At 38.3% G+C, this 22,806-nt stretch overlaps 1 protein-coding gene and 1 long non-coding RNA gene across 3 annotated transcripts in view; one reads left to right on the top strand and one right to left on the bottom strand.

Annotated features, from left to right (window-relative positions):
- LOC141366079 (uncharacterized) overlaps positions 1 to 22,806 on the top strand; it is a 411,784-nt gene that overhangs the window by 296,476 nt on the left and 92,502 nt on the right. The window lies entirely within an intron of this gene.
- The window catches only part of wwc1 (WW and C2 domain containing 1), a 53,747-nt gene that overhangs the window by 28,649 nt on the left and 2,292 nt on the right, over positions 1 to 22,806 (bottom strand). For both annotated transcript variants that reach the window (XM_073871133.1, XM_073871134.1), the window contains exons 2-6: positions 9,757 to 9,866; positions 9,151 to 9,354; positions 8,559 to 8,635; positions 8,306 to 8,385; positions 2,374 to 2,503 (exon numbers count right to left, since the gene is read on the bottom strand). In XM_073871133.1, coding sequence (XP_073727234.1) covers positions 2,374 to 2,503; positions 8,306 to 8,385; positions 8,559 to 8,635; positions 9,151 to 9,354; positions 9,757 to 9,866 — 601 coding nt within the window. The remainder of the gene's footprint in view (positions 1 to 2,373; positions 2,504 to 8,305; positions 8,386 to 8,558; positions 8,636 to 9,150; positions 9,355 to 9,756; positions 9,867 to 22,806) is intronic.

Genomic DNA, 22,806 nt, shown 5'->3' with positions numbered 1-22,806 from the left:
CTAAAAACAAATATTTTAATAAAGCCTTATATAGTCAAATCTTTCTGTACAGTGAATCACTCATCAATCTTATAATAGTTCAATAATTTCTGTTTAGGTCCACCAAATATAAAATGTTAAAGGAAATAATTTGCTTTTTTAAGATAATGCACACTTTTTTGTCTTTAGAAATATTTTTTTCATACCCATGCTTGAGAACTTAAAAATTTGGAACAGCATATTTTTTAAAGTATTAAAGTATATTTTTACAATTTTTTTTCATTTAAATATAATAACACCCACACTGTCATATAAGTGTTGAGGGTAAAATTAAATTTGTAAACTTACTGACTGTATTGGAAAAATAAACAAAAATGGCATGTGCATAATAATTTGTAACGTAGTGTAAACATGTAAATTTGTTTTGACAGGACTTGAATTTTGCACCAACGCTTATCCCATTGCAAACTGTCAGGTTTAAACAAATACCGTTTGTTCCCTTAACAACTTGGCTATCCTGAATTTACGTTACTACAAGCAACAATTCCAAACACATGAACAAACTCGCACGAAATTTAAGCCTCTAGTAAAACCTGCTCTCTGTGCATACACTGCATTACGGTAAAGGTGCAAACACTACAAAACCAAATATTTTCTTTAGGCCAACTTTCGAGAACAGTAGGTTGACAAAACAATATGCAAATAAGAGCATTTTGCATTCACGCTCAGAAGTGAAAAACAAACCATTTTAACAATACTAAGTACATAAAACATTAATTAGCATAATAACTAGATGCTATCCTTCCAATCCAATTTATTTTTGTGTAGTTCTCATGAAAGATGTCTGCTATGCTGTTCACATTTCTGTTTAATATAGTAGTTTAGTTATTGATAACATCCTAATAAGTATCATCCTCTAACTACAATAAATCCAATAAAGCAATACACCACAAATAACAACATTCGCCAGCCCAACCAAAGTTTGGCATCTCTGCAAGTCTAAATACTTATACAGCGATAACTATGTCAAACATTCACAGACACATTTTTGTTGTTCTATAGCACAAATAACTGTGAATGTATGTTTGTCATCCTCAGCGAAACACCGCACCTGACAGATTCAGCCACTCCTTATCTCCTCGCAGTCAAACACATTACCTCATTATGACAGACTGGCTGTCATTATCCAGCTAGTAAAACACTTTGCTGCGGCTTTTTGTATTTGTTTAGGTTGGTTTGCATAGTTTTCCTTGATGTACTTAGCCATTCTGGGGTTTAACCGACGTGACCGCGTTTGAACGCACGTCTGGGAACTGTGATAAACGTTAAGTCTTTATTCCACAATGCCACAGTGATAAAGGAATGCAGGAATGTAGCTTTTGTCCATTCCCAGAATACTCTCAGGTGTAATGTTTTGTCCTGGGTGCTGTTTAAACATCGCTTTCATAATAATGTTCTGTGAATGTACCAAGGGTTGAATAATGGATCGGCTTCGTGCTGTGGCATTACTGGGATGCCATGCTGGGGTGGGCGTTCAGATTAAAATGACAAAAAGAATACATTTCAAGTAGGCCAGGAAAAATGATTTGGTGATTTGAAATGAACATTGTCACGGCCTATTTACCAAAGCTGTGTATGTTTTTACACTTACGGTCCAAAACCGCCTACTTCCATACTATATAGTAGACGAAAAGCAGTAGGTGAGCAGAGTATTATGTCCGAATTCATAGTATTCGAAAAACAGTAGACGAAAAGTACCCGGATGGCCTACTACTTCCGGCAAGATCCCGAAGTGTTCATTCGATGGACACTTTGCTAACCCCTGATCCCCCAAAATATCATATGGGTAATTTATTATCGCATGTTAAAATTGCAACTTTGTAGGTGTGAGCAAAAATGCTTTGGGTGTGTCCATTTAAATGCAAATGAGCTGATCTCTGCACTAAATGCAGTGCCGTTTGGATAGTGCAGATTAAGGGCCGATATTATCCCCTTCTGACATCACAAGGGGAGCCAAATTTCAATGACCTATTTTTTACATGCTTGCAGAGAATGGTTACTGTGTTGATCTTTTTCACATTTCTAGGTTCATAGAAGCACTGGGGACCCAATTATAGCACTTAAACAGTTTCATCTTATGTCCCCTTTAACTTGTTATGACAACGTATGTCACGCAAAGTATCAACATGGCGGAGGTAGTACGTCCAAATTCATTAATAAAAAAAATTCTTTGCATACCTGTGAGACTATCAAAATGGCCAATAATCAATTTGACAAAAATATAAAACTCCTGTTAAGCCTCTATACCTTTTGGGCGAGTGATACCCAACCATGCCAACCACTAGCCACCCCCACCAATGACCATGCTTCAGAGAGCTCCAGTAAATGTTTTACCTGCATAAGTTCCTGTTTTTCCTTCTCCCCGGAGCTGATGGCATCTTTAATGTTCTTCACCTCCTTTAGGATGACCTGGGCCTCCTGCAGTTTGTATCCGTGTGACAAATTGGACACTTTGTGATCAATTCTGACAAAGGAAACAGATTTAACAGAGGTTATTCTCGCAAATGTGTCAAGCATTTCCTCTGCTTATCAATCCTTTTTATAAATTCTAGAATTTAATTAATTTATGATTAATGTCACTTGCATAAAGTTCAACAAGCGAAAAACTTTTTGCAGGATGCCACAATTTTCATTATAATACCGAACAGTTCAGTCTGACCTCCACGGTCCCAATACACGTATGTGAATTGCAGATTTTCCGTTTATGCAGCCAAATCCGTTTGTTTTATTAGTCCCTGCGCATCTGTTTGTGTTTGTACACATGTCTCCACGCCAAAGCCACAGGTGCTTAAAGGGAAACTTCACCCATTTGCATTAAGCTTTGTACCGTTAGAACCCCAGTCATGTTTTTGAATGGTCGTGCACCATTCCCTCAGTTTCCCCTGAGAGGGGAGAAATACTGATTTCAGTGAGGCACTTCCTTCTTTCAATGATGTAAAAATCGTCATTTTGCGTCATTGAAAGAAGGAAATCCTGTATCTCTATTGAGTGTGAAAGACTACAGACACTCATTCCTCATTTTTCCAAGGTGGGGGCTATGGGTGGGACCCACTCACGCTTCAGACCAATTACAGATAAGTGGGTGGGACTTACGAAAATATACGAACACAGACCGAAAAAAAACGACCAGCCGCCATCTTTATGCTAAGCTAAGCTAAACAGAAGTTGTGGAGCGAGCCAGAATTCATGTTACAATAACAGTGGAAGTTAATCAATATTACATGGAAGAGGGTGATTTCACAAGCGTGATGCTCTAATCCGCTGTACATTGCACCTTTATGAGCCACAATACTGCAAAGAGCTGAGGCAGATGTAGGAACAGAAGCCAGAGGAGTAGGCCGGAGCCTGGGCGTCGGCTGGATAGAGGAGCCCGGTGAAGAAGCAGCAACCATCGGCCTCTGCTGCGTAGAGAAGCTTGCCTGTTCTCTCGCTGTGTGGCTTCTTTATAACATTTCTGCATCAGATAAGGATATGGACGTTTGTTTGGTGAAGGTTTCTATGCAAGAGAGGAAGTTTGCGCGCGTTTGGAACGTTTATTTCACGGACATGTTTCGGTTTACGAGCAGACGCGCTGCGGAGTATATAAGCTTGGACGGACTCGCGCCGTTTGCTTTCGGTTTAACATTTCTGGATCAGATAAGGATATGGACGTTTGTTTTGTGAATGTTTCTGGTCGCGTGCTTATTTCAAAGACGTGTTTCGGTTTACGAGCACAAGCTCCAAGAGCTGAGGCAGCGCGTCTGTGGAGATATTATGCAGGGGACGCGTTTGTGTGGAGGATGCAGGGACAAACGGACGTCTGACTAAAGTGAGTGTTTATATTTTCGTTGTTATACTAACGTGGCATTTATGTACACAATAGCATATCTGAGCGGTGTTTTATATGTCTATATTGTGAGAGCAGTGAGGCCAATAATAACACAAATGTAATTACAGTAAACGAGAGACAAAAAGAAAATTGGTAAAACTAAATAAACATTTAAATTGCATACACTTTTTTTAAGTACTTGGAAAGACATTTGTACTGCGGATCTGAAACCGCACGTTACTGTTTGAATAAGACTTTGCTACACACCAGGCCAGAGTGTTATTGTGTGTACCACAATGTAACATCACGTTTAAAAGTAAATCATGATTGGTGTCAGTCAGACACAGTGGTGGTGGCTATTTTCTTTGTTTTACTAACGTGGCATTTATGTACATAATAGCATGTCTGAGCCGTGTTCCGAGTAATGGGAGTGGCTTGCAGAGCTGTGCATTGTGGTGCATAGTGGCAGTTGTAGTTTTTCATACAAATGTGCTCTAAAGTCACATTTTGTCTTTTCTCTGTCAAATAGGCACAAAATTCTACATTTATGTTACATTTTGACTACAAATATGACTCACTTTCCATAAAGATTAATGTTCCTATCGGTGAAATGGCCCTTTAACTATGCTTGCCATGGCGGGCGGAGAACAATGCAGGTAGATTACATACAAAGTCAATGCAAAGACGCAAATAAACACGAATTCGTGTGTGGGGATGTGAATGAGAAGAGCTTGTGCTTATCGCCTCAAACGCGTCATCCTCGCAAGTTTTCAACTTTTTTAAGATTTCAAATAAATCTTTGGTGTCCCCAGAGTACATATGTGAAGTTTTAGCTCAAAATAGCATATAGATAATTTGAAGAGTTTCGTTGCAAAACGAGATAAATAAATTTTTTAACATTTTTGTCAAAACATGTTTATTATTATGTTATCATGTTATTATTTTGTTTTATACAACAGTTCTTTCTGGTTCTCGAATCTGATTGGCTAAGAGCTATACGATATTGTGCTGATAACGGCACTGTAACCGCTTCACCTTTCGTATTATTCCGCCACCTAGTGAATGGAGGTCCTAAACAGGCTCATCTCTGAATGGAAAAACACAGACGCGCCGTTTGAATCACTCTCCGTGTGTCTTATTAGTTTACTAGCTCATAAATCAGTCTGATCAGTCAAAGATCAGCGCTCTTGTATGTTACGTTAAAGTTAATGGGAGAAATGTCTTGTCACATCGTGTGGACGATTAACACTTGGAAAGAGGAATATAAACACTCGTTTTTTCTGGAGCTATATCTTTTATCAGAACGCGAAAACACCGTGGAACTGCAGGTAAGCCCCGCAGCTTTTAAATGTGGACATTGATCATTTACTTTATCGTGACGTGACTATTAAAACATGTTATGAGATATCCCCACTGGTATATTTATAAGCAGCATGCAAAAACATCTCTCTCTGACACTTATAAAAAACAGTTTTATATAGTACTGACAAGAACAAAGTTTAATAATAATAATCGAGTGCTCGTATCGCGTTAAGAATAAATGAGAAAGCAATAGTAACGTTACACAAGTATAGTTTTATTAACTTTTACCTCGCGCCAAAACAATAACAACAACACAAAAGACACTAAATATGAATAAAAAAACAAGTACTAGTTTGATCATGACACCAAATACTGCTGAGTTGATCTCATTTTGACGATCATAAACAAACAAGGCCAACATGAGAGCCAGGGATCCCTTTCAGATATGTAGCCCAGAGAGGGCGGTGGTCAGCGGGGCGAGTGAACACTGATGTCCGCTCATGCTTTGGTTCTCATTCGTACCGAATCTCACTAAGCAAACGTTCAAACAGGCGCTATCTTTACTAATCGACTGCAGATTTAAATATAATACATATACATTCTCGACTGAACTAATCTTAAAACTACACTTTGTGACCAAGAAACGGTAATATAAAGTAACGGCTTTTCCGTCCATTGAGTTGTTATGAGATTCAAAGCAGCCGAAAGTTTTACCTGTCATTCTGGCCGCCCTCAAATCCGTGGCGGAAGAAGTAGTTCTCAAACAAAGAGGCTTTTAAAATAACTCCGTTGTTGTTTTCTAGTTTTCGTTTTTCAAACGTGTGCCGTCGAACTGTTGTATAAAAGCAATATCGCTCTCGGAGTCGTGTGATATAGCTCTATATCATCACGGCTGTGATTGCCTCCGGCACTCGGCCTGCGGCCTCGTGCCTCTGGCCTAATCACAGCCGTGATGATATAGAGCTATATCACACTCCTACTCGAGCGATATTGCTTAATTATGGTGCTACTTAGCTGAATTTTTTAAGTTATGAAGGTTTAAATCAAAACAAACCAACTGCAGTTGCATTGAAATTAATTAGAATGCACAACCAAAAAACGAGATTTCTGAACAATTAAAAAAAGGGTGGTTATCTCGTTTTGCAACGAAACTCTTCATTTATTATAAGATGTTAAAATTGTCACTTTGTAGATTTGTGCAAAAATCTGTCTTTTGGGTGTGTCCTTTAAAATGCAAATGAGCTGATCTCTGCACTAAATGGCAGTGGCGTGGTTGGATAGTGCAGATTAAAGAGCGGTATTATTATTTTGACATCACAGGGGGAGCCAAATTTCTATGACCTATTTTTTCACATGCTTGTAGAGAATGGTTTACCTAAATTAAGGTACTGGGTTGATCTTATTCACATTTTTTAGGTTGATAAAGCACTAGGGACCCAATTATAGCACTTAAACATGGAAAAGTCAAAGGTATGTCCCCTTTGAAAAAAATTCAACTCAAGCGGAGAATCCTGAGTTAAATCCCATGAGTGATTTAGATATTAGACTTTAGATCATGTTTGCATTGTGCGCTTAACGCTGTTTAAGAAATCCATTATTTTTGTGTGAGATGAGTCAAGTTCGACATTGCGTACCGTTATTTCCGGACTATAAGCCGCACTGGAGTATAAGCCGCATCATTCAAAAATGCATCATTAAGACAAAATAACATATATAAGTCACCGTGGACTATACGTCACGTTTATTTAGAAAATTATTTCACAAAATCCAAGCCGAAGAACAGACATTTAATCTGGAAAGGCAAGTTATTTATCTAAAGAATAGCACACAGAACAGCAGGCTGAATAGATGTGTGTACGTTAAAGTAATATTATCAGTTATTTAAACGATAAACCATAGCATACAGAACTTACCTGGAAGGTTAAATAGGCTAAATTAACTGAACACGCCAACTAGCGTGAAGTTCGCATACTCGTCATTCCACATCACTGAATCCATTGAATTACATAAATACAGAAGCAGCAACGGTAATGTTGTCTCTTGCCTCATAAATGTCAAAATTAATTCATACTGACTTATAAGGCGCACCTGATTATAAGATGCAGCACCAGCCAAGTTATGTAAAAAAAAAAAAACGCGGCTTAAAGACTGAAAAATACGGTAATTTAATCTATTTAATTTTCAACAAACAGACAAGTTAATGTCAGAGAAAATGGCACTGATATTTTGGCATATAATCGATACTGGCAAATAAAAGCATAATTTCCCACTTTGTTTAAAAACAGCCAATGATCAGGGCAGATTACATCCTGGCAATATAAAGGGGCTGAAAAACATACAGTATGATTATTTTGAATTGGGTCACAATGACAACAAAATTGTACGCTCTGCACTTTTAGGATTTCATATGCAAATTACTTTAAAATAAGGAGTACAAAGCAAAACTATCATTATCTATCGATATAGTTAGATGTCATTTGAAGGATTCAATTATCAGTATCGGCATACCTAAAGCCAACCATTTCTTATAGCTACTAGTTACAACTACAACTACATAGCAGCCAACTACTGCAGCTGCAATATGAACCATGTAAACAGTGGTTTAAAGAAGACATGAAGTTTTGGCACGCCAACTAGGTTAGGAATGTTTATTAACCCCCAAGCAAATTCATGTCACAGACCGGATGACCCGAGTGGGGCACGAGGACGCCAAGACCGCAATGCTGTAGTAAAACATTCAGATGCACCTGATGCTGAATGTTTTGCTTGCGATTTCGTGGAATGACAAGCTCTATGAGAGATAGGAAATATGAGGGGGGTTGTGTTTAACAGCAGCGTGCATATACAGCGAGTCATCGGTAAGTCACGCGCCGACTCGATAGACAGGTTAGTTCACATTCCTCTGAGACAGTCAACAAGAATCAGACGGGGATCTCAAACACCACTTTAACATACAAAAAGAGCCCGATGTGAGGCTTTATGTCAAGTGTAACTTTAAATTGAGATTGTAGTGATATAAAGAAACATGGTCACAGCAGCTGAACTTTATAACAACACAGAAATGAGTAGTTTTTTTAGACTGTAATGTGTTGAAATGAAGCAGCACTCGGTCGCCTTGACCGTGATGGTCGTGTATTGAGGTCGGCTTACACTTACTGTTTCAATGTCTCAAAGCCTTGCTCCTTATAAAGCAGTTCTTGTCTCATAAAAGCCAAATCTCTCTTCAGCTTATTTACCTGAATAAAAGAAAGTGACAGGGATGCAGGCAATTACGACATGTAAGTGCATGTCTGTATGTCATCACATTTAAACGTATGGAATATTAAACGCCATCCATGTCTTGCATAAACAAGATAACATTCATACCAAATGATCAAAGGCTCGTGAGAGATGCGCTAGAGCGTCTTACCCGGCTTTTGGCTGTAACAATCTCCGCTTTGAGGATTTCAGGGTCATATTTACTGCTTGATGAGGACCTGGAATTTACTGTAGGAAAGATAAGGGTTCAAAGGCGTTTATCTTATCTTATAAAGCACTTCACGTCTCTGGAATTTCACAGTGATTTATTTTAATGTAACAAGCTGTGTCATAAATCTAAATTTGTTATAATAATGAGAAAGTTATGTAATTTTTTCCATGGAACAGAATAGGAATTTGCTCATTTTAAAGGAACGCCAATACAAATCCAATACGGTTCAGAGTAACCATGAAAAGTTATCTAAACAATGCATACATTTTATTGTTAACACTTATGAGGTCACTTGCTGGGGTGTAAAAATATTTTCAAGCTAAGTGAAGATTACGTTCTTTGGAATGGAGCACGAGGCTGTCACCCTTTATCTCTCTCTCTTATCTCTCTAGATGATGCATGTTTAATTTAATCCAATAAGTAAGTTGAAATGTCCATCTATTTGGACACTAAATGGTCAAATAATGCAAAATATGTCATTAATCTCAGACACACACACACACACACACACACACACATAACATCATCTTACAGCTGGTCTGCGAGGTGGACTTGTCCCGCCAAGCATCATTTAGCTGCCGATACTCCTGCTGGGCCAGATGAAGCCGCTGCTCTTTGACTTGGTAGATCTCTTTTTGGGCGGTCAATGCTTCGTGGACCACACCGAGATAGTCCCGCAACATAAGCTCCTGCTCATGCTGCCACTGGGCCCGAGGATCCTGCAGCTGGGTGCTCTCTGACAGAGGCGGACAATAGATGAAAATGTCAACAATTAAGATTAATGGGAATGCTTACATTTTTTTAAGACACCTTAGGTCAGGGTAGACACTGTATTTAACTTGATATGAGAGTAAGATCATGTCAAAGATTTAAATGAATGTGAAATCAGACATTGATGCCCCTAATCGGATGTATTTTGGGGACACTACTTAATTCTTATAATTCCAATTTTATCATTGGACCATTTTTACGTACGTTTTTCAATAATTTATTTTATTTATTTTTCATGTCAGTATAAATATGGCATCTACAGTTACTAACTATCACTCAAACAACAACAGATCAATTAAACCCACAGTCACTCTTTACTCCACACACATACATAAGGTGGGCTGCGTCCCGCTCAGCTTTCACTTACTGGTATTGTGATCCACATAATAGGCTCCGACATGGGGGTCATAGGCCTCCTCCCAACCCACAGGCAGCTCATCTCCAATACAGTCGGCGAAAGTCAGAGGTTTAGTCTGCCTGGAAAATCAAAACAGGGAAGCCAATTGTCAGTCTACGGACAATTGGAGTTAAAAGACTGTTTGAGGTCGGACCTGCGAATCTCATGCCTATTTTGTGAAGGATGTGATTTCTGCATACCGCTGAGAGTCTGAGTTAGAGTATGTATGCGTGTGGGGGGGGGGGTGCATCAGAGGAATGTCGGTCTATTCACCTCCAGTGTTCTGGCCAAACACAATAGCCGGAAACCCAAGCCGGGCATTCCACAGGTCCTGCTGACCCATCGCCTGGAGGTTTCTGAGGCAACACACTGTGGCTCTCCAAACCCAGATCGCTGGATCACGACAGAGCAAAGGGGATGTACACTTGGCCGAAAAGAGCAACGCTGAAACTTTTGTCAGCAGGCGCTCGCTAATACTAACAAAGTAGTCTGGCCTAACTTCAGTAAAGAGATTCGTTGGCACTTGCTAGCTAAACTAATCAATTCAAAAGAAAGACCTCATTGAGATGTAGGCGTAAATTTGAAAGGGACTGTTTGGGATTATTGCGACCCAGGAATGCTCATCATCTGCATAAACAATATAGTAAAACACTCATAAATTAAATAAAAGGCAGTAGCATGAGATGAAAAGAAGTGGAACATGCCTAATGTTGGACCCCCCACCCCCCAAAAAAACTCATTTTGACCTTTGGTAGCACAGTAGCCTTTTGTCTAGATCCCCTTCTCTATTCCAGACTCTTTCACCTATATAGTAATAAATTATTTTCCAAAATGTTTTACCCCAATTTCCCAAAACATGCTTATATACACTTTTATGGCAAATAATTGGTGAATAATAATTTATGTCAAGTCATAACCAAAGCTGGGAGGTTTAGATTTAAAATGTATTCCACAGTAGATGCTGAAAATGTAATCGGTAACGCATTTTATTAGATTACTCAAATTGAGAAATTTATTGTAATCTAGTATAGGGATGTAACGATAAATCACGTGTCCCATTAAAAAGACCTGTCTAAAATCGATTCTGCATCGCAAGGCTGCAATTCTGTGCTTCATGCGCAGCTTGTGCGTGTACTATGGCACTTTGGTCAGTATGAAGTCCTTATCAAATCTAAAATCATTGTGAGTCGGAGTCATTTATAACGTGCATTTAAAAAAGACAAAATCATTCAAAATATTCTTTATTATCATGAAAATACCTGAAACAATCTGAAGAACGGCGATATAAATATTCTTCTAGACATTTCCTGGAATATGTGCTGAGTCCCAATTCACCTGCTTATACTACGACCTAAAAGTATGTACTGTTTTTGTGAGTAAAACGTACATACTTTTGAGTGTGTAGCAAAAGAGTATGCAAGTTCTGGGACATGCTTCGATGACGTCATGCAACGTGAACGAAAACGTGGTTGGCTAGTTACGCAAACCACGACTGTTAGCAATATTTCATTCGTTCTTATAACTTATGTCTAATATAATTTTATTTACAATTCCCATCTTTTTTTTACAATACATTTTACAATGTGTTCTAAGTTGAGGAGTGAAGCAGGGCGTCATCGTAGAACCAAACACAGGTCGTTTGTGAGGCAGCTGGTTCTGACGTTCATGTGCAATGTGTGTAACGAAAGCTACTTATTTTAAAATCTAAATATTTCAAATGTATAGTTTACTATTGTTTAATATAATATTTTTATGCTTATGTATACAACTCAAAAATACCCCAATTAAAATGAACCATGCTTTTCCTATAGTAAAAGTGTAGTAACCATGTTTCTTTGGTTGGACTAATAAAGTTAACATTTGTACAGCCACAGTATTGCTACAAATAAGCAAGAGGGTCAGTGTGGTTAAACTCCTCCCTTCCGCACGCAATAGGTTGTGGGCAATATTAGCCGTCAGAGTGTGCATTGATCTGCACTTCAAATTCTAACCGGAAATAGTAGACCATCCGGGTATCTTTGGGATACTCATTTCAACATACTACGATTTGGGACGTACTAATTCTAGTTTCACATACTATTTAGGACGGATAGTATGCGAATTGGGACTCTTCTGTGCCACAATTGGCGTTTCTGCACGAGAGCGCCCTCTGGCTTGTGGATGTGGCGGCATTTCACCGTAATTCATTCTTTGAGAAAACGCGCATTTGCACTACCTAACCCAGTGGTTCTCAAACTTTTTCCACGTGCGGCCTCCCTTGTGTACGGTGCATTCCTTCGCGGCCCCCCCCCCAAAGAAAATTTATGACAAAAACTGTTCTAAAATTTAACATTTTAATTAAACAAAACATATTAAGTTATACAAAGTAGTGCTGTTGGTTAGTAGCCTTATTTTTTTAGGTTTAATTACACAGAATTCATGATAAATGAATCTATTTTATAAAATGTCATAGAACTGGGGCCCCCCTGGCACCATCTCGCGGCCCCCCTGGGGGCCCCGGACCCCAGTTTGAGAACCACTGACCTAACCTAACCTAATATACACTTTAAAGTAGTTATTTTTTTGTTTTGTTTTGTTGAAAGTATAAATAAGTAAAGAAATCTGGTCAATAATGCTTCTTAAGTAAGTTGTTAAGTAATATTTTTTCATGGATTTTTCTAAAATGTTCTACTAATAAGATTGTTAAAACATTTTGTCAGCGTTGCATAAGGTCCATCAAAACCCATACACATTTATTTGGATACTAAAGCCAGGAATATAGTTTGTTTTTATGTGTATGTGTACGAACGCGCGGAGTCGAATGCACAGCCTTGCAGTTTATTTGACTCGTACACGTACAGAGACATTTGACGCATGATGACAAAATGCAATGCATCTCCTTGAATAAATACTAAGTTCTCCTGTATAAAGTGAGCGAGTACCATTCTGAAGATAACCTTTGCATTACGTGCATCATATGTGGAACGTAAAAACAGAACAATACTAGTTTAAACGTAGCCCTTCATTAGAGTAACTCGACAGACAAACAGGCTAAATTACTATAGCACTTAATTTTACATTCTTACAGTCCTTTTAAGTTGCTTTTGTGCATTTTCCAGATCGCTATTTAAATTTCATAAATGACCTCTTCAACCTCCACATCATTTGTCACTTGTGCACATCATGAAAAAATTTACAATTTAAAATACACATGGCTATTACTCAGTTAACAAATAACACCACAATATAACTGTGATACAGAAAAGACTAGGCTATTTACACAAAATAACTGTGCAGATACCAATATTTGATTACTTAGAATGACATGTACCAATACAGATAGATACTGAAAGTATTGCTTTGTTTCAAATTTTTATGTCAACATATTGTATTGTTTTTGTTTCTCAAACACACACTTTATGTGTAAAACGTTGTGTAAAATAGCTCTATGTAGTTTTGCAGTTCTGTGTTGTTTTATATACAGTTTGATCTTGGTCCTGGATGAGAGTTGTTTTGTTTCATCGTGTACAGTACTAGCTGTAGATGGTTGAACTGACAATAAAAGACGACTTGATTTGACTTATGCAACGAACAAATGCCTTAGCAATTAATAATTAAGAAAATTGCTGACCTCAAACAGGTGAAGCTCGGTCATTTTTTGTCAGATTCCAACAGATTACATCACAGTTTTTTTATACAGAATAAAAATAACAAAACAAACATCATTTTGAAAATGTGCTCATTATGACTCAACTTGCCAGGATGCGTCACGTGAACCTCATCACAAACATTATATCCAATTGTCACTCATAAAAGCCTCCTCTGTCTCACATCACAAAAAAAGAGAGTGTTTGTTTATCATCACATCAAATATGTCTGTCCAACTGAGCAAATTAAATACCCCAAGTCTGGTTATAACCATACACATTATTAGGGTTCTTCAGGTTTAAAAATGTTTTTTTGTGATTGTGTTTTATGCAATAAATTTAGCTCTGATCAGATTATCAGGAACATTCCACAGTAAATCTGATTTGTGCAACATTTTTACTCCGATCAGGATTTTTGGGGCCAATCACTGAAAGCAGTACCAGCCGATACCGATCACAGGGTCTATTTAAAGCAATAATGTGACCCTGGAACACCTAAAAATACATTGTGTATGGGTCAAAATAATAATTTTATTAATATGCCAAAAATCATTAGGATAACAAGTAAAGATCAGGTTTCATGAAGATATTTTGTACATTTCCTACAATATAAAAAATTATTTTTCATTATTAATCAAATTATACATCAATAGAAAAGCTTATTTATTCGGTTTAAAAAAATTGTCCATTATGACTGGTTTTGTAGACCATGGTCACATATACATTATGCGGCATGATTTTTTTAATCCATTTATAAAAGTATTTTTAAGTAATAAGGATAAAAAAATTAAGTATCATGATTTGACAAATGTTTATTTATTGGCAAGCAACATGTGCAACATCTTCCACTCCATCACTGAAAAAAATGATTCATTCAATTTACTCCATTTTTTTAAAGTAAGTGGTTGCAATCAATTTATTTACAAATTTACAAACAAGTTTTTTTGTTTTGTTTTTATTTTTTGTTTAAATGTAGCTTAAAGGAATATTCCATTTTCTTAAAAGAAAAATCCAGATAATTTACTCACCAGCATGTCATCCAAAATGTTGATGTCTTTCTTTGTTCAGTCGAGAAGAAATTATGTTTTTTGAGGAAAACATTGCAGGATTTTTCTCATTTTAATGGACTTTAATAGACACCAACAATTAACACTTAACTCAACACGTAAGTTTTTTTCAACTGAGTTTCAAAGGACTATAAACAATCCTACACGAGGCATAAGGGTCTTATCTAGCAAAACGATTGTCATTTTTGACAAGAAAAATAACAAATAAACACTTTTAAAGCACAACTTCTCGTCTAGATCCGGTCGTGATGCGTCAGCTTGACCCCACGCTATACGTCATGACGTCAAGAGGTCACAGAAGACGAACGCGAAACTCCGCACCAGTGTTTACAAGTGTTGAGAAAGAGGACCGTTCCGACGTTGTTGTATGTCAACTGATACTAATTAATGTCTTTGTGTCAGTTTATTGTTTAAAATGGTCCGTAAATGTTCGTTTTATATATGTAACACGTGACCTCCCTACGTCACCACGCACTTACGCTAGGTCGCGCTGGATCGGATCTTGACGAGAAGTTGTGGTTTAAAAGTGTATATTTGTTATTTTTCTTGACTGAAAACTGTTAAGTGTTGAGTTAAGTGTTGGAGTCTATTCAAGTCCATTAAAATGAGAAAAATCCTGCAATGTTTTCCTCAAAAAACATAATTTCTTCTTGACTGAACAAAGAAAAACATCAACGTTTTGGATGACATGGTGGTGAGTAAATTATCTGGATTTTTCTTTTAAGAAAATGGAATATTCCTTTAAATAAATTGATTGCAACCACTTACCTTAAAAAAATTGAGTAAATTGAATGAATAATTTTTTTCAGTGTAGAAACAACTTAAACCATAGCAACCTGTGCTTGGTTATTGGGAACAGTTTAGAGTTTAACAAATAAAGCTTAATCTCAGTCACATCTTACAAACCAAACCCACTGTAAATTCACATCTCATAGTGTGTCAAGAAATGCAGCTGACATTACCAAAAATATATCTACACAACAATTGCTATGAGATGTAAGTTTAAATTATGAAAAAAAAATATAAAAAAAATATTTAAATTATAATAAAATGAATGTCACTTTAATGGATAAAGTATATAAATGATGAAGCAAATCAGCATCAGTGTCTTTAAACTGGGGTGGCTCAGAGGAGCATTTCAAATATTATAAATAAAAAACAAACACTCAATACGGCAAGATTTGTAATTCTTATCCTTTATATTGTAATCATGATTACCAATGTTGAATAACTGAATAAAATAATATTATTTAAAGGCCATCAGTGGCACACGATGCAAAGCTCGTCAAAACATGTATGTAGCCCATCATGTGTGTGACTCGTCATGTCAAAATATTTGTGTTCCGTGCGTCATGTGAACCTATGTGCATCACGTGTTTTGTTAAAATAAGTGCCTGCTTGCAGACGGGGTTTATGATTAAGAAAAGACCCTCATGTTTGTCAGATACTCGCATAATCTGATGTGTAATCAGAGTTTAGTGTCAAGTTAGTGCCTTGTTTCTCCAAATTTGACTACAAAAAGTGGGTAAAAGAGTTTTAAATTGTCCTGCAGTTGTCTAAGTGGTTAGCAGATGCTGTTGCGCTTGCACGTCGACTCGAAACTTTCAAAGATGATGAAACTGAACTAGCTCCTTTTTCATGTTATGAATAATGAAACGCTGCACAGAGACCCCCACCAGCTTGTACTAAATTTAGCTTAGAGACAAGAAACTTATGTAAAGACCACAGAACATAAATCCATCTCATTCATTTCTCAGCCTCTGAAGACCAAGACAAACTTCTGAAAACACAATTTTAGGTCACCAGTACGCTCGCGTACGTGTAAAAAATGATGTACTTAAATAGATTTTTCGTGTTTTGAAATAAATGGTGTATCAAAATAGCACCGCTGAGTACTTTAAATGTTCTTAAAGGTGCAGTGTGTAGATTGTAGCGGCATCTAGCGATAAGGTTGTGAATTGCAAACAGCGGCACAGTCCAGCCTTCATCGCTCTTCTTTGTTTTTATTTTAAATAAAGATGTACAAACCAGAATTTCAATTTTGACACACAGCAATTCAACTCGGTCATCCCTCCCTTTCGAAGCACATAGAGAAGCTTCGGTAGGATTTTTGTCAATAGATCTTTTAAAAATCGACACACATTTTATTTGTTAGCTTATATTTAAAACCCCATTCACACAGCACTTTGATCCCAGAAAAAATTCGGTAAAATTGTCATAGATTGCGTTTACATGCACAGTCATACACGCTTATGCTTAATAAACTGAAAAAATGTGGGATTATGTAAACGCGTAAAACGTTTTTCCGTTATCGGGGAAAGCCTATAAACGGTGTAAGCAAAAACCGATCGGCACAGGTAGTTTTTTGCTCATGACGCGGATTTCGCATGTCATGTAAACACTTTAACCGGCTTTCTCACGGTTTTGTCCATGTGCGCACATCTCTGCGTATAAAAGATAAAGGTCAGATGCGGAAGTTAAGGGCTCGTTATAGTCATGCATAGGTCCGACGGCGTAGCCGCGACAGTATTGGTCAGTTTTCATTTATACTTTTGCGTCGTCGTCCGCGTCGACGTGCAAACGCGCGCGCAGACTGGTGGTAGGCAGTATCCACGCGTGTAACCACAGTAGCAGCGCGACCGTCAATGAAGAAGCAGCTTGGCAAGTTAACCCACAAACGAAGAAGAAACAGCAACTTGCTGTGTATGATTTGAGAATACTAGCAGTGATGAAAGTTAATAAACAGTGACTTTTGTTGCAGTTTAAGGTAAATCACTCCTCAACTTGGCCATTATTTGTTTTCACCGTCGCAAACGTAAATACCTATAACACAGTTTTTTTACCTGAAGGAAGGGGTTCTGGTGGACCAATCACAGCGCTTGCGATCCTCGTAGAACTGACGCGCTGTTGAAAATTTTGCGAGGTGCGCGTCAGGCTATGCAGAGCTACGCACAGGCTACAGATGGCCAACGCCGTAGCTACGGCGTAGAACTTACACACGACTATAAATCGGGCTTAAGTGCAAAGTAACGCATAAAAGTCTCCGCTCGACTAAAGCAAATAGAAGCTCATGTTACATTTACAGGTTCTGCAGACCCGAGAAGAGATACAACAGTACAGCTTAAGACGGACATGCGGTCGGCTTTTTGAATGACTGTTATGTACTATAGGTGGTGAGGTCACTGCCTGCGAGAAACTGATAATTCTTCAAGTCCCATGTAAACGCAGTTGTTTGCATAGCCAGCTTATTGATTTGCATGTAAACGCATGAAAACAGTTTTCTACAATAAGCTGATTTTTGGTAATTATCCGCTTATTCTGTGCATGTAAACGGACTCAGAGAGGCTTTTGTGTGAACACAAACACATCCCGTAAACATTTTGGGATCGCTCCCGTAAAGAGGACCTAGTAACATTCATGAAAAGCATTCTGCGTGAACAAGATGCACAAACAATGCCGTAAGGCGCGTGCCGTAGTGAGGACGCGTGTTTCATCGCAACAAGAAGTTATGGTTCAGCTCTTTAACACAAGGATTTAAACGCAGATCAACATTTATGGCAAGAAATGTCGGCCAACTGGACTAAAGCAGAGATCAGGGAGCTCGTCGCTATCCGTGCTAAAGCTGTGACCTTTCTTTAACATGACAGAACAGCACATCATGCTCTCCTTATGATCTCTTCATAAACTAATGGCGCTTTTCCATTGCATAGAAACCCACGGCTTGGTTTAGTTTGGGTCGGGTCAGCTTACTTTTGGGAGCTTTTCCATTGGGTGCAGTTCGTAGTACCCGATACTTTTTTTCGTACCACCTCGGTTGGGGTTCCAAGCGACCCGAGCTGATACCAAACGTGACGCGAAAACACTGTAGGTCACTGACTGGTCTGAGAGAAGCGTCATTAATGTAAAAGATTAGCTTTACCTTCATGCTAGCTTTCGCTGTCTCGAGCAAACATGTTGTTATCTGTGTTCTGCTATAAGTTTCCAAACACCCTTTTAGCGATGAAAAACATCCACAGGTTGAGAATCCGGGACACCATAACAGTTTTTTCCAGACTTGCAGTTTGTGGCGGCACATTCGCGACGAGCACGTCCGCATTATATATGCTTAAATGCAACTTGAATGAGGCTCAGCGGAGCTCCATCGACTGACGCCATGGGTCGGGTGTTTGAACAGAAACTGTCATGTGAGACAGAGGTAGTTATAAACGCGATGTGCAAACATCTATTTGGGGTGGCCAATTTTAATTTTGTGGCAGACTGAGAAATAAATGAATGTATGGGAATGTACAACAACAACGCTCTCACTTGTATGATGTCACGGCTGTGGGCAGCGTAAATATGACGACACGCCTATAATCCCTCCCACTGCGAAGTGATACTAAACTCAATGGAAAAGCTAACCACGCCAAAGTGAGGTGAGCTGACCCGACCCAAACTAAACTAAACCGTGGGGTACTATGCAATGGAAAAGCGCCATAAAATGCAAAAGCAAGGTTTTTCAAAAGAAATCTACTAGCAAACTTCAGACGCTGTGGAAAAAGCCTACCAAGTGCAGGACTTTAAATACATCACGCGATTTTACGGTATTTGTTTGAATACACACACAGATATCGGAAAATATTTTGCAGTGTAAATGAACCAAAAATAAAATGATCCCAGACAAATCCTGACACATTTTCTGTGTATTTTTCGTAATCTCTGTGTGAAAAGGGTTTAGGATAGACCATTGCTGCTAAATGGTATTTACAGTTACTGACAGATGCTGACAGTCTCAAAAAAGACAAATATTGTTTTTTGTTTGCCTGGTGAATATATTTGTCTGTCATTCCAGAGATAATCCTTAACCTGCTTTGCTAAACCGGTTACATAGACCATTTGTGAACGCAATAACCTTGCACATTCCTAAACGCAAAATGTGTAACCTATAAACACAGCTGAGCATTTTGTGTCATTTAAATGAAAAATAACAACTTTGCGATTTGTATTGCGTATTATAATTTAACTACCAATGTGTCCATGATGGTCACCTATTGTTTAATAATCTTAATGTTGCATAACGGTAGACTAGAATTAAACCCTTGCAATAGTTTTTTTTTGTTTATAATATTAAAGTCGTGAGGGTGAAATACTGCAAAAAAAGTATTATTGTGTCCCTCCTCTAATGTACTGCACAAGGCCGTACTGTTTGTTTCCCTTGAGTGTGACATGCTGAAAAACATGCGCTCAGGTAAATGGAATGTTTGATAGGAGACTCGTCAGGGGTGTAGCAGCATAGTTTTATTGTCGAACCTTGAGCATGGTGCTGTGCCAGTCGGAGCCTCATAAATTACTGTAGAAATTTATGAAGTCCACTAAATAAAAAGTGGCAGACTCATCGTTTAGCTATGTTTTGTGTTTGCACTCTGCTGTCTGCTTTAACGTTTTGCATTACAGCATGGGTTTAATGCCCTTGACCTCACTGGAGTTTAATTGAACTCTGTGGCAGCTTAGAGGAGACCAGGAAACCCAAATAATTGGCGTTACATTTACAGATCTAATTATTCATTTATTATGCCACTCTCACTTGACCTCTCCTGAACAATTCTTGTGACCTTTAAAATTGTATGTGACCAGGTTGCATTTGTATTCTACACTAAGACTTGATGCTTCCTGGACAGCACAATGATAAGGAGTGCCCAGGGGCCAGCATGAAAGATGCTCGGGACAATCTACAGAACTGTTACTTGCCTGATCGGGCCAGTGCTGCATTGTTACCAAAGTTTATCATTTGCACGTGTTTAGTGAATGCACACATTTGAAGTGCGTCCCCAGAAAGCTGCACCTCAAGGCCTTAGGCAGTGCGCAAATATATACAAGAATAGTTCAGACAGTGCGCAAATACTAAGACTGGGGTGTGACGAGACACTTAATACACGGGATGAGACACGAGATTGGGTTCACGAGAATGAGCCGAGATTTTTTACACTTTTTAAGAATTCCTCAATTGTAAAATAAATGAATCTTGTTACTTACACCCCTACTAAGGACACATTTTCTTATGCTTGAAAGGATAATACGAAATTATACCTAAATGTCATGATTATCTGTGCAAACATAGACTGTTATGCATAGACTTAAGCCTGAAGTATTGCCTGTTTTTTATGTTTATTCACATGTACGCACAGCTGAACGCCTACCCTTGCAAAGCATAGTTTATTTGACTTGTACGTGTACACAAACGTTTGACGCATGCGTATTGCAACAAAATGCAATGCATCTCCTGTGCTACATACTACATTGTCCTGTATGCGACAATGTATGCGCAGCTAGAAAAATCCGGCGGTGCACGTGCATTGCGCATACTATTCTGATTCGAAATTTGCAGCACACGCACTGGACGTGGATGCGTAGAAAATGAACTATACTTCTAGCTTTAAGTGAATGCGAACAATCCTGAAATTAAACGAATGTAACAGAATTGCTATGTACGGAGCCCCTAAAGGGACATGGAGAAAAAATTAAATAAAGTTTAGTTTCGCGTGCGCACGTGAAACCTTCGCACGCACGTGAAAGCGAAAGTTTCACGTGCGCACAAAAAAGTTTCACGTGCACACGCGAAACTAAACTTTAAAAAAAATTCTGCACATGAAAGTTTCACGTGAGCATGCAAAAGTTTCACGTGAGCACGCGAAAGAAGACTCTTAAAAAGGCTGGGATATTTTTAACCCGTGGTTCGTGATAACTTGGAAAAACCCAACTGTTGGGTTTAAATAATATACATGTGCTGGGTTGCTTTAACCCATGGATGGGTCAAGTTTTGGTTAATTTAACAACTGGTTGGGTCTGTCCATATTTTACCCAACCATGGGTTAAAACAGCCCATATACAATATTAAATCTGTTAAATGAATGAAATGGATACTAAAGAGAAACCACTTATTTTGTGGCAGCATGTGACAATGTGAGGTGCTTCATTAGATTAAAACTACTTGCCACGGACGTGGAAAGACTCTTTCTTGTCGGGGCATAAGTTGCACGTTACATAAACATTTTGCCTTTCATTAAAACTTAGTGCTTATTATACTTCCAGTTTGTGAACGCTACCTTTACTTGCCTTTACTTGCTCTGTCGTTGCCGGTGTGTGCGCGACTCAGAGGGACTGTTGCGCGAGGACGGGGCTGCCTATGAGGACCAGGCTGCCTAAAACAAAAATTTGTCCTAATCGCTTTTTTGAAATAAGGCACTAAAAGGGTCTAGAAAGTTGTTAAATCAAGTTGTCAACACTGCTTGGACTGGGCATGTGCTTGTGTATACACAAGCACCACTCGGCCTCTGGTTGGCTTACGATGGAAATTAAGCCAATCATCATCAGTTATTTAGTTTTTTAGTTATAGTTTAATTTTATTTATATACCACTATATTACAACAGGTGTTGGCCATAGTGCTGAACATAGCCAATAAAAAAATAAATACATTTTACATTAAACATAAATACATTTTCGAGTTCTGTGGTTATCTCCCACCCCACAACACACACACCAATCATCATCATCAGTTATGTGTCCCATCCCACAACATACACACACCAAAACATTGCAGGTCCTACTGTCAGGCTGAGAGAGAACCTACTCGAATGAAAATCGCTTCAGTGAGATCAATTAAAGTAACGCGCTGCATTTTATTGTCAGTAACAGTAACGGGGTTACAACAGGGGAAACCGTCATTTGTTTGATTATTTCTAGTTACTGAAAAAAGTAACGTTTATTATAACGCCTTTATTCCCATCACTGTTTGTGATCAGATCACGTTAGGTGGATCTTACTAATAGGGGGGTCTTTGGACATTCTTGCCTACAAACCATGTTACAATATGCGTTAGTTCTCCATCCTTGCATTTTTATTTCACTAACATTCCACCAAAACCTAACCTCGATTTAGGGCACAGCCTTGCAAATATACTGCATATGCACACTGCGTCAAATACTTATGTAAGCTTACTAAATAAATACTCCTGTACACCATGCGCAACCTAGTTACAAAAATTCGCCAGTGTGCGCAAAGTGCACAGCACACAATTTTAATGATGAAATTTGTGTCACATGCACTGTACGCTGACCCTCGTGCAGGCATCAAAAGTATACCCAGGCCTTTACTGGTATTCAGCATATTTCTCAAGTGCACTTACGCACAACTGAAGTAGAGCTACACTTTTGATTAGTGTAAGTGTAGTGTATAACTATGTACTACAAACGTACTTGCTAATATTGTAGTACACATTTTCATTAAGAAAATAAGTGCTGTTCACTTGTTTATTATAACTTGCAAGTACTTCCTTTTAAAATGACGCATT

The sequence above is a fragment of the Misgurnus anguillicaudatus genome, chromosome 9 (genome assembly GCF_027580225.2).
Source record: "Misgurnus anguillicaudatus chromosome 9, ASM2758022v2, whole genome shotgun sequence".
NCBI classification, from domain to species: domain Eukaryota; kingdom Metazoa; phylum Chordata; class Actinopteri; order Cypriniformes; family Cobitidae; genus Misgurnus; species Misgurnus anguillicaudatus.
Note: the sequence above shows the minus strand (reverse complement) of the source record. Positions and strands in the feature narration are given on the sequence as shown.